Raw genomic sequence first — 12,467 nt, 5'->3', positions numbered from 1 at the left:
TTTCCAGAAGAATAAAGAAAGATGGCCATTACCAGATGGTTTAAAATGATAATATTAAGATTAACATGATTCTTTAAAGAGAAAAGGACAGACCTTCAATGGTAAGGTAGGGTGAATTCCTTCAGGAAACCAAGGCAGGTACAGAAATGGAGCATTTGCTAGAGACAGCTGCTTCAGAGGAACCAGAGGAAACAATCATAAAACCACAAGCAGAAGTACAAGGGACCTGAGGAATGGTGTATCCCAGACCCTTCTGTTTGTGCATGAGGAATCTGTGACCCAGAAGGGTGAAGTGATTGGCCTAAGGTCACACAGCCAGATTTGGAGTAGAACCTAAATACCAAGCTATTTTACTACTATTAAATAGAGGCAGGCTAGATAACATAACCAACTACTATACACGCTTGCCACCTCTGACATGCAAAGAGCACAACACTAGACTACACCTTCCCTTTGTCCAGAGTATCTTATGATGCCAACTTTCAGGACCAAATGAGCTCTGAGAAGCCACCTGTAGAAATAAAAATTGGTATTTGTAGACGTGGAGGAAATGCTGAGATCCAGGCAGTAATTCAGCCAGAGGAAATACCCTGTTTCTTATTAACACAGAGGCCCCATCTCCCGGGACATGAGTCCCTGTCTCCTCCTCCCTGTGGCTTCCCACAAAACAACTCTAGATCAGAGGCAGAGGCTGGTTTTGACCCTGGTTTATAAACACTGCTTTTCAAAGTTTACTTCTGATCGGCGATTTTGTTTTGCTGATCTTTTTTTTCCCCAAAGGCTCTGCAGTTTTAAAGCAAAAAAGAGAACGAATAATCATGAGCTCTTTTTTTAAGAACAAAAGAAAAGGCTCTGTAAGATAGCCCTTTCTTTGACTTCTTTCTCTGGGGCATTGTATTTCACAGCTGAAGAGACGCGTCTGTGTCTGTGTGTGTATGTGTACACACGTGTGCTCTGGTACTTGGAATGACGGGAGAGGTGACTCTGGAGCACAGTAGACATCTCAGTCACCTCATCAGCTTCAGAAAGTTTCCCTTTTGTCTTTTCACTCTTTCTCCTTGTAAACCCTTCTTTCTGCTCCTCTTTTTCTTTATAAAAGCTGCTGCAGCATCTCCTCTCACTCCCTGAGCACAGGCTGGCAGCCCCGAGTGCCCCCGCACAGAGACAGTGGCTGGAGGCAGTGTAGCCAAGTGGTTAAGCCTGCAGCCTCTGGGCAGATCTCTTGGCGTCTGACCCCTGCTCCTGAGCAAGTCTCCTTTCCCCTCTGAGTGTCTGTCCCCTCCCTTGGCCAATAGGCCCTAACTCAAAGGTCAGCTATGAGGTTCCCGTCAGATCAGGAATGTTGAGTATTTTTCCTTGCCCATTGTAACAATTTTAGCTGATACTATGTTTGGGTGATTTAATTTACATTTTTTAATGGTCCACTTGGTTGAAAATTTAAAGGTTAAAAAGAAGAATATACAATGAGGTCTCTATTCTGCTGTCCTCACTAAGTTGCTCTATCTAGAAGCAGTCAGCATGACTACTTTCTTCTGAATCTCTGCAGAAATACTCTTACAGACAAACAAGATTAGACCGGAGTCTGTGCTCTCTCTTTTTTCCAGGTTTTTTTTGGTGCAGTGATTAACACACCCACTCTTCCACACACTGGTGTGTGTGTGTGTGTGTTCCTTGCTTATTAATAGATCTCAGATATATTCCCACATATCTTGTTTATTTAACTATTCCCCTACTGCCAGACCTTAGGTTATGGGTTGTTCTCTCCTCTGCCAATCTCTGCATCTACAGTGGCTGCTCTTCCTCTTCATGGATTGAGCCACTTCTTCACAATGGCCTTGGTCCCCCTTTGGGAAGCCAGAGGAGCTTCTCTTATCTCTGGGAAGTTAAATGCCAACACGCTTCTGGGTACCATCTGGATGGTCCCTAGAATAGAAAAGAAAATACTTCAAAATCCAAAACCAGAGTAAGATGACTCTGTCATTTTCTTCTGGAGGTTCCTACTGCCTACCTTGGGGATAGTGAGGACCTTCAAATGTTTCTTAACCTGCCCCATCACCACCCTAACTGTACACCCCTTCCGCACCCTGAAGCCAAGGGGGAAACCCCTCTCCAAGCCCCAGAATGTACCCCCTCTCACCCCATCTCACTTTCCCAGCCAGGCAGCCTCCCAGCCCCTCCAGTCAGTTCCAGTTCGATGCACTTGAAACCACAAACCACAGAGCTGCAATGGCATCGTGTCTGGAGACACGTGCTCAGCAGTCCTTCCTCTGCAGGAGCCAACTCTCTGTGCCTCGTGCCTTTGGCTCTGACTCTCATTAAGTGTAAAGATGATAACCACCTATTATAGAGCTTGCACTTCATGCCACCCATAGCAGTGCAACTGACACACTTTTCCTCACTGATTCACGTGACACAGACAGTCCAGCTGAGCGACACATTCAGCCCCATTTCACAGAGACCTAAGGGGCTAAGGTGCTGTTATCTAGTAAAGCCAGAATGGGATTCAAAACCAGGTCAGTGTACCTCCAAGTCCTTGCTCTTAAACCATGCTGGCTACCATCTCCTTAGCTTCTCACAGGATTCACATATATCAAGTATTTATAAAACTATGTTGAAGGTAAAAGGTTTTTAAATGATTGTGAATGGAGATATTATTAAAGAAATTTGCTCCAGATTTGGGGAGGCAACATTTTATGCAGAGAACAAACAGAAGTCCTCTTCAACCTCCTTGAGAATTTCTAGCAATTTCTAATGCTTCCCTAATGGAACTTTTATTGAAAACCAAGAGTCTACTCAGAAAGAGAGTCAGAGGCATTGCCTTTCCTGGGTCCTCCTAGCTTTTCAATAGGCAAAATTTAGTTATTCTATGAGGCTCCGCCTTCAGGCTCCCGTTGGCCCTCCCTTCCCCTTCGGTGCTGGAGACTCGTGGGCCCTGTTTACGGCAGCAGGACACATGCTAAAATAACAAAGTGTCTTCCGCACCTAGGAAGGTCTGTTGTCTAAAAATACCACTGACCCTGGAATTCCAGCACCACTGCGCCGTTCTTCAGACGACACGCGGCTCTCTGCCTGCTGTCGCTTTCCAGTGCATCCCTCAGGAGTGCGTGACAGATGAGGTTACTAATTCTCATGGGTTTGTTTTGTTTTGTTTTAAAGACAGGGCAGATAATATTGCCATTGTGCAACTGAGAAAACTGGGATCTAGATAGGGGAGCTGTGGCCAGATGCACCTTCTAAAGTGTGCCAGGACCTGGCCTGATGAGTTTCACAGAGTGGAGGTCCGAGTGAACCAGGCTTGCTGCAAGAGAGCCCCTGTGCCTGAGTTTACACACCTCACTGGGGTTTTTTTTTTTTTTTTTTTTCTTATTCTGCCTCATCTAGATCTTTCCTGGGTGACTACTTCAAAATTCAGGTTGCCCATGGTGGGGGGAAAAAAAGAGTCACATGGGAAAGAAAAAAAAAAAGCAAGCATTTACTGAATTCTCACTGTGTGCCAAGTTCTGTGCTAGGATTTTACATCAATCATCTCTGCTAATCCTCAAAACATTCCTGAAAGTGGGCACCACTTTTCCCACTGAGATGGAGCAAGGGAGGCTCCTATGAGGCACAGGAGCTGCCCTAGTCGCCCAGCCTCTCCAGGGTGTTCGGACAATCAAGATCATCCCACTCCAGAGCCATGTGGCTTCCAAAGCCCTCCAAGGAGAAGGCAAAACCCCAGGCAGCCACAGAATCTGGGGGTGGCTAGCAGATCACAGGAGAATGCGTCGGAGGAGGGAGAAAGAGCAGAAATGGAGAGGGAAAAAAAAAAAACTCCCCAAAGTGGGCTGTGGGTTTCAGAACTTAATGATCAACGTGGGCTGCAGAGGGAAAAAGATGAGGAAATGAGCTCCCTGGAGACCCGAAAATTGTTTCCTGGATTGTATGGTTAAGCATGGTCAGCTGAAGAGGGCAAAAAGCTAAGCCAAAAAATACACAGAGAAAAGCCAAAGGAAACTGGGTTTGCGGGGGAGGTATTTACGTAGCAAAAAGTGTTCCCCAGGGCATGGCTTTCCCCGCAGGTAGACCCAGTATTCAAGAGGGGCTTGCCTTGGGCATGGTTCTGAGCTCCCTCCTCTGGCTCTGAATCTCCATCTAATTCTGGGAATGAGTTTGTCGAGGTCAGTTTCCACGTAAACATTATTTCCAGAATCCCAGGGCTATGCCCAGCTCTGCCGCCCAGTCCTGGGACTTAGATCACATCACAAGAGTATTCATTGGAGAACTGAGCCTCAGTTTGCTGCTGCTGCTGCTAAGTCGCTTCAGTCGTGTCTGACTCTGTGCGACCCCGTAGACGGCAGCCCACCAGGCTCCAGTCCCTGGCATTCTCCAGGCAAGAATACTGGAGTGGGTTGCCATTTCCTTCTCCAATGCATGAAAGTGAAAAGTGAAAGTGGAGCCTCAGTTTGGTCTCCTGTAAATTGGCTACAACCACACCTTCTTCTCAGTGGTTTCTGAGTGAGGGTTAATCCTTATAAAGCGAAAGAACTGAGCACTTACCAAGTCTTGAAAGTGAAAATGTTAGTCGCTCAGTCATGTCCAACTCTTTGTAATGCCATGGACTGTAGCCCACCAGGCTCCTCTGACTGTGGAATTCTCCAGGCAACAATACTGGAGTGGGTAGTATCCCCTCCTTCGGGGGATACTCCAGACACAGGGATCAAACCCAGGTCTCTCACGTTGCAGGCAGATTGTCTACCATCTGAGCCACCAGGGAAGACCCATCAAGACTTGGTATCATTTAATATCAAATTTTCTTTAATCATAAAAGGAATTAAAAGGCAAAGATTTGAAAAAAAAATGATAAACATCAAAAATGAAAGGAAGGTTATTTCAAACTGTGAAACTACCCACTTACCCTCACTTTTTAGATGTCAGCTATGCTAACATTCTTTTTGGATGAAACCAAATGGCAGCTCTGCAGCTCTGGGCCCTGTACCTGAATGAAAGAGCAATTGTTTCCATCAAGTCATAACTTGACCACAAATCACCACATCCTCCATCCTAAAGGCTTGGCTCAGATGTAAACTGAGCTTTCATGGATAAGGAATTCAGGAAGAATCACTGATGAGCAAGAGAGTTAACTGTTTCTGGGTTTCTCCTGTGCTTTCTCCTCAACAGCCATGGGCTCCCCGAAGGAAATCATTTTCTCAGACATCACTGAAAACGCAGCCAGTGTCAGCTGGATGGCACCCACTACCCAGGTGGAGAGCTTCCGGGTCACCTATGTGCCCATTGCAGGAGGTAGGGCGCTTGGTGGGGAGAGGGAAGGGATCTGGAGTGTTTGGGTGGAATTGTGACTCAGACAATTCCATCCTCCTCTTCATATTTGAGACCATCTGAATAGACTTCATTTGTAAAGTGCTATGAGATCCTTGAAAGAAACTATACCTTGAGGAATCATGTTAAAAAGATCATTTCCAGTCTCATAATTCTAAAATTCTATGAGCAATAGATCCCCAATAATGTTTTCACACAAGGACAAAAGACTCTAAACCCATTGACCTTTTTTGTTTGGCAAAACTGATCTTTGCCTCTTGGTCCCCAAATCTGTCTGTCTCAGCAAAGGATGGGAAGCTGTGACTTTGCAGAGTTGAAAGTTCTAGTTCAGGCACATGGGCCATAATAGAGACCACAAGACCACGGGGCGGGGGTAGGGGGAGGAAGCATATTCAAATCTATCTAAAGACATTCTGGGAGGTAGTGAGCTCCCTATTAGTGGAAGTGTACACAAAGATGATAGTTGATAAGTATATGCAAAGTGTATACAAAGATGATTATCTCTTCAGAGACACGCTGCAGCATCTCTGTAGGGAGTTCGGTCAACTGATACACAAGCTCCTCAAAAGCCCCCAGATTCTAAAAAACAAAAATTTTGGACTTTTTAATAGATATAAGAGTACAAATTAGACCATGATCATCTTCTTCAATCGTAGAATATCTGCTAGTAAGAGATAAGTCTATATATAGTTAAGTGAATACAATGGATTAAATATATCAGATATACATTACACAGTGAGCTTCCCGTATCCTTTGTGGGAAGAAATAGATAAATAAAATTTATACAGCATGCCAGCTCTCTACTGAATGGAAACTTGCCATTTGTAGCACATTGTGACCTCATAATTTTTCCTCCCCTGGCTTAGTTTTTGGCCTCTGCATGGATGGAAAAAAACATTATACAAAGAGTAAAACCTCTTCTCTTATGCTAGAGGGTAGGAGCAAATGAGAAGAAGTGAAGAAAATGCTGGATAAATGCAGTGTCACTGCCAAACCGGTTACGCCCACTCTTGGGACAGGTGTGCTTAAGTCCCTCCTGCTTTTCCTGTGTTCCAGGTGCGCCCTCAGCGGTGACTGTGGATGGGACCAAGACCCAGACCAGGCTGCTGAGACTCTTACCTGGAGCGGATTACCTGGTCAGCGTCATCGCCCTGAAGGGCTTTGAGGAAAGCGAGCCTGTCTCGGGGACGCTCACCACAGGTGTTTTTCTCACCTGCAGCATCATTGCTCATGATCCAGCAGTTAGAAGAAAAATGTTTTTGTTTAGGAAATTCTAGCGGAAAGTGGGCTGGCCTGGGAGCACCAGAGGCCTCCTCTGTGACACAGTTGTAGCCTCTTCTGAGCTTCATCCTCAGCCTCCCTGGGCCGCCATGTCCCAGGGAATTGTGGGGAAAAGGGTGGAAGCTGGGGAGTCATACTGACCTGGTGCGAATCCCAGGTTCTGCCCCTTCTGGACACAGAGCTGTCGGTCAATGTCCTGAGGATCTAGTTTCTTTCTTGGAAAACGGGTGCAGTTCTTCTCGCACTGCAGGATGCTATAAGAACCTTAGGAAACTGTGTGTAAAGCGTCTGTAAATATAGATCATTGCACGCATTAATCCACCTCCTTCCCTTCCAAGCAGATGCTTCACACAGACACGTGAATCGTTATAGCTATAAAGTAACAACTCTCGATTTGGCAGCTACAGTATTTCAGGGCTGTTCCTGAACCATTCCCATGTAAACCAACATAGCTAACATCCTTCTCATAGCTAATATCCTTCCCATTTTACAGAGGGAAAAACTGAAGTCAGGGCAATCGCATGCCTTGGCCAAGTCCACATAACTAGTAAATGCTGGAAGCAAACCTGAGCTCAGGTCAGGCTGCCTCCAAATTGTGCGTCCCTCTTAGATAAAGGATGATTTTCCTATTATAACCTGATTTGTACAGCACATTATAAGGAGGGAAAAAATAATGAATTGCATTGAAGGAGAATGAAGTGGAAAATTTCTCTTTAGGCTCCCATGTCTCTAAACAATTTATCCTTTGATATATGAGCAATTATCCAGCCTAATCCATTAAGGGATCTGAAGAATGGGCCTCATAGGAAATTTTAAAAATTTCCTAATAGTCTAAAAGGGTTGCTAATATGCAATTAAAACCTCCCGTCTGAACCCAGAGTCCTGACCACCCTGCCACACAGATCCTCATCGCCCGCCTAGAAATCTTTCATTTGTGGCTTCTCCATGGCAACTGATTGCAAAGCCTGGGTCTTTTTCCTCTGGAGGCCCCATTGTCCTCATTGTTAAAGGAGACTCTGTCCATGTAAGATGAGACAGGAAGGACCTCCGGGTGGACGGGGTGGGTGCCCCCAAATTACTCCACCCCTTCCTGAGACCCTCAGGCCAGTCGTTTCATCTCCTGGGGCTCAGGCACCTCAGCTGTGAAGTCAGCTGATGATGGCTGCCTGCCCTCCATCTTCCCAGAGCTGTGGTCCCGGAGTAACTGAGTCATAAATGTGAACGAAATTGGAAACCAGTCACATGTAGGTTGGTTTCTAAGAAGGGGGTGTTGGGTTGTAGCAGTGGTCAGTTCAAAGGGCCAAGAACTGTGACTCTCCATGCCTTCTCAGCACAAGTCACTTAGGAATCATTCTGAAAACTCCAAATAACTTTAATAGTCATGTTAAGACCAACTGCAATTATTGAGTGCTGCCCCGAGCACATTTCACACACATCGTCTAGTTCATCCTTACAGCAGCCTTCTGTGACAACTGAGGAGAGTGAGGTGTGGAGAAGGAAAATGACCCAAAGGCACACAGACCCACAACAGGGAATCCAAGGTAGAGCCTGGGACCACCGGCCCCTGGAGCCTGCCCCTGTGTTCTCCATAGCCCACCGAACCAGAGCTATTACTCAAAACCAAAGACATCACAGGCAGCCCTCACTCTGTACCTGTCCTGGTTTTGTGAAGCCTTTCCCTGGAGAAAGTAACGTGAACTATAAATATAAATCCTTGTCATGTGTTCAGCTCTTTGCAGTTCACAGAGCACCTTTCCACCTATAATATCATGTGAAAACCAAAGTATAATTGAAAACAAAGCCAAGCAGAGCTTCTATACCCATTTTACAGATGAGAAACAGAGACCCAAGATGACCCAGACAGCAAGGGAAGGAGTCATGTCTCAAACTCAGGTCATCCTGGCTCCAAGGTCAGAACTCTTGCATGCTTCTGACACTGTGTCCCACACCAGGAGGCCAGGAGCAGGGTAGACAGCAGAGTAGCTGTGGTCTGATGCGCTGCCCCATGGCTGACTATCTCTCCAACACATCACTGTGTTTCCTTGCAGCTCTGGATGGCCCATCTAGCTTGGTGACAGCCAACATCACTGACTCAGAAGCCTTGGCCATGTGGCAGCCAGCCATCGCCCCTGTGGATAATTATGTCATCTCCTACACAGGGGAGAGAGGTAAGGTCATGTCCGAGACCCTCCCCTCTCTGAGGAGCGTCTGTCCGGCTCTAAACTTCCTGTTCTTCTTTCTTTGTGCCACTTTTGGTTGCTTTTGCTGTTTAGTCACTCAGTCATGGCCGACTCTTTGCGACCCCATGGACTGCACACGCCAGGCTTCCCTTCCTTCATCATCTCCCGGAGTTTGCTCAAACTCATGACCGTTGAGTCAGTGATGCCAACTAACCATCTCATCCTCTGTCATCCCCTTCTTCTCCAGCCTTCAATCTTTCCTAGCCTCAGGGTCTTTTCCAGGAAATCATCTCTTTGCATCAGGTAGCCAAAGTACGGGAGCTTCAGCATCAGTTCTTTGAATGAATATTCAGTGTTGATTTCCTTTAGGATTGATGTACAAAGATGCGAGGGTAGGTTGGTGAGTCCAGCAATGTTCTTATGGTTCTCAGTTGCCACCTGAGAACAGACTCATGGGCTGGGACAGGGGCTGGTGAATGGATGGGTGTGAAGGGGCCTGTGCAAGTGGTGGCGAGAGCAGCCCAACCTGTATCTTCCCGCTGTGGTCAAATGGAAGAGCATCAATACCACGATTATATCAAGGAGGCTAACAGGCCATTTAAAGAAAAGCAGATGGTGCATCTGCAGCCTGTTCCTCCTCTCCTGCTGGTCTCTGCTGTCACCATGAGCCACCCTCTACAGACACAGCTCTCACCTCTTACAAAGGAGTCCACAATCTGAAATCTTAAATAGACTACTTCAGGCAGCTTTGGGGAGACTGCACTTCCTGGATGCCGCAGACAGGGCCAGTTAGAGCTGATCTGACTAAGAAATCAGAAATGATCTCTCCTTGCCTTTTCAACCATCTGTGCTCATTTACTCAGCCGGCAGATTCAATACTGGTAACTTGTTTGGGGCACCAGTGAGTTACGGCCACTAGCACGTAAAATTAAATACAAATAAGAGAGAAAAGAAAGATTCCTTTTCAATGAACAAGTCCCTATTTTTCAGGAACTAGATTAGGAAAAAATATGTTATTTTAATGTCACAGTATATGTGAGTTTCATATCTGATGGTTGTTTTACTTTCAGTAACAGTGTGAGAGCATACCATCAGCTGTGCAGGGGGTCTCTGAAAATCTTAACTCAGCCCTGGCGACCTCCTGTAAGAGAGGGTTCCTTGTGAGGATTGGCGGATCAGGGGGTGGGGTTAGAGGAATTCTTGGGTTTCTTTTTTTCTACTTTTTTTATTTTTAAATATTCCCCGTGAGCAAACTCTTGTAAGTCAGGGAAGATGATGTTGTCTCACCTAAAATAAACCAGAGTATAGTTCATGGGAATCATGGAAACTGTGGCTGCAGGCATAGACATGTCCTCATCCAGAAGAGTGTGTGTGTGTGTGTGTGTGTGTGTGTGTGTGTGTGTGGAGGGGGATCATGGATGACAAGGAGGGTGAGCATCTCAGCCCAGTTTGCCCCGAACTTTCCCAGTTTTAGCCTTTCAAATCCCATACCCTGAGAAACCTCTCAGGCCTTGGCCAGCCAGGCCATCTGGTCACCTGTGACGAGGAAGGTGACACCTGGATGCCATGGCTTGGGGCCCGCCCGTGGTCCTGACCCACTGAGACTGAGAACCAGTAATCAGGTTTCGGTCTGTCTATGCCACCTGGTTTTTCTGGTTCCCCAGCCTAAAGATATGACATTTAGCAAGTTATAAAGGATGTGAGAGTAAGTGGGAAAAAATGGGAGAGCAAGCAAGGGGACAAATTAAATCTGGGTAGCCTGAGGCATGGGGATGTTACCTGCAACTCTCCTCTAGCTGGATCCTGTGCAACACTGTGCTCAAGAGAGAGAAAGGAGTGTAAGTCATCTCAGAAATCAAACCTGCTTTTCTGTAGGACCGCTGAAAGCTTCTGTGTTAGGAGGTGCGTGCACTGTTGGCCAAGCCCACTGATGGCCCAGACAGGGAGAGGTAACTGCCGTGGTGTGTATATTTCCTGTATAGTGCCAGAAATTACCCGCACGGTGTCCGGGAACACGGTGGAGTATGCACTGACCAATCTCGAGCCTGCCACAGAATACACGCTGAGGATCTTTGCAGAGAAAGGGCCCCAGAAGAGCTCAACCATCACCACCAAGTTCACCACAGGTACAAAGACACTGAAGAGCTGGAAAAAGCCCACCCACTGCCTCTATCTTTAACAGTATCCCTCTCCATCTATTATTTCTCAAGTCAGCTCCCTGCAATGTGATGACATCAGCAGCAACTCAATCCACCAATGCCCCCTCAATCAAGACTTAAGAAACACACCATTTCCTTTTGAACTGAAATGACCTTGCTCTCCCCACAGACTAGGAAATGATTTTAAGAGGAGGGCTTTTTAAGTGGAAAACCAGTCCCCACTGGCCCTAAACCCAGTAGTTAATGATCCATGTTCTAGGCAGGGAAATATTTTTAAGAGAAAGATTTTAAAGGCAGATTTTCCTAGATGTCCGCTGGATTTTTTATATACATTGAGATCTTTTTTTCAGATTGCAATGGGGAAAGGAATGGAAGCGGTGTCCACTGAGTAGGGGGGAGGGCCCATACCAGCGTTCATCTGTCCTCTTTAGAAACAAAGGGAGGCATTCTAATTATGTTCATGGCTGTGTCTTTCTCCCCTAATTCAGCTAAAGCCAGTTGCGATCCTATTGGGCTCAGGAAAACATGGCCCTTAGGATGAGCTGAAACACAGAGAACATGTGTCTTTAGAGGTCACGAGGCTCAACCTCTTCATTTACAGATGGGAAAGGTTTCACCTGAGGTCATATAGGTCAACGCTAGGGAAAGGACTTGAACTCAGGCCTCCTGGTAGGGACTTTATCCTACACCTGATGACCTGTGCTGTGCTGTGCTCAGTCACTCAGTCGTGTCCAACTCTTTGTGACCCCATGATGGACTATAGCCTGCCAGGCTCCTCTGTCCATGGGGATTCTCCAGGCAAGAATACTGGAATGGGTTGCCATACCCTCCTCCAGGGGATCTTCCCAACCCAGGGATCAAACCCAGGTCTCCCATATTGCAGGCGGATTCTTTACTGTCTGAGCCACCAGGGAAGCCTGTACCTGCTGACTTATTTGATATTAAATGTCTTCTCTTCTCCAGACCTCGATTCTCCAAGAGACTTCACTGCTACAGAGGTTCAGTCGGAAACTGCCCTCCTCACCTGGAGACCTCCCCGGGCATCTGTCACTGGTTACCTATTGGTGTATGAATCCGTGGATGGTACAATCAAGGTATCTTGATGTATATAAACAAATCCCCACGGCTGAATGAAACAGTTACATGAGTCTCAAAGTCAGGAAGAATTATCTGAAGTCTGTTTCTCCTACGCTAGTGTGACTAGGGAGCTGGAAAGAAATTAGTAGGAACTGGACACCATGCCAGACTTTCTGAATCATAAGTTGTAGCCTCCGGTCTCATTTTAACCAGACTCCAGTTTTGATAGCCAGCCAAGGTCAAGAACTACTGCTCACAAGACTTGAGGGCATTTTAGGAGCTGGACTCTTTGTCCTTTAGTGTTTTATTGAGCAAAGGCCAAAAGCTTCTTCTGCATCTTTGCCATATATCTCACAGATGGTATCATTCTGTTATATAATGATATATATATCACCATGTGCTTATGACATCAACTGTTTACAGCAGTTTTTATTTCTATTCTCTACCCATGAAT

At 46.2% G+C, this 12,467-nt stretch overlaps 1 protein-coding gene across 14 annotated transcripts in view; it reads left to right on the top strand.

Moving 5' to 3' along the window:
• Positions 1-12,467, top strand: part of TNC (tenascin C) — a 102,481-nt gene that overhangs the window by 73,247 nt on the left and 16,767 nt on the right. For all 14 annotated transcript variants that reach the window (XM_070795352.1, XM_070795355.1, XM_070795354.1 and 11 more), the window contains 5 exons: positions 5,158-5,280; positions 6,373-6,516; positions 8,646-8,765; positions 10,760-10,903; positions 11,900-12,030. In XM_070795352.1, the coding sequence (XP_070651453.1) occupies positions 5,158-5,280; positions 6,373-6,516; positions 8,646-8,765; positions 10,760-10,903; positions 11,900-12,030 (662 nt within the window). The remainder of the gene's footprint in view (positions 1-5,157; positions 5,281-6,372; positions 6,517-8,645; positions 8,766-10,759; positions 10,904-11,899; positions 12,031-12,467) is intronic.

This window comes from Bos indicus, chromosome 8 (assembly GCF_029378745.1).
Source record: "Bos indicus isolate NIAB-ARS_2022 breed Sahiwal x Tharparkar chromosome 8, NIAB-ARS_B.indTharparkar_mat_pri_1.0, whole genome shotgun sequence".
NCBI classification, from domain to species: domain Eukaryota; kingdom Metazoa; phylum Chordata; class Mammalia; order Artiodactyla; family Bovidae; genus Bos; species Bos indicus.
This window is presented reverse-complemented; position numbering and strand designations above follow the sequence as displayed.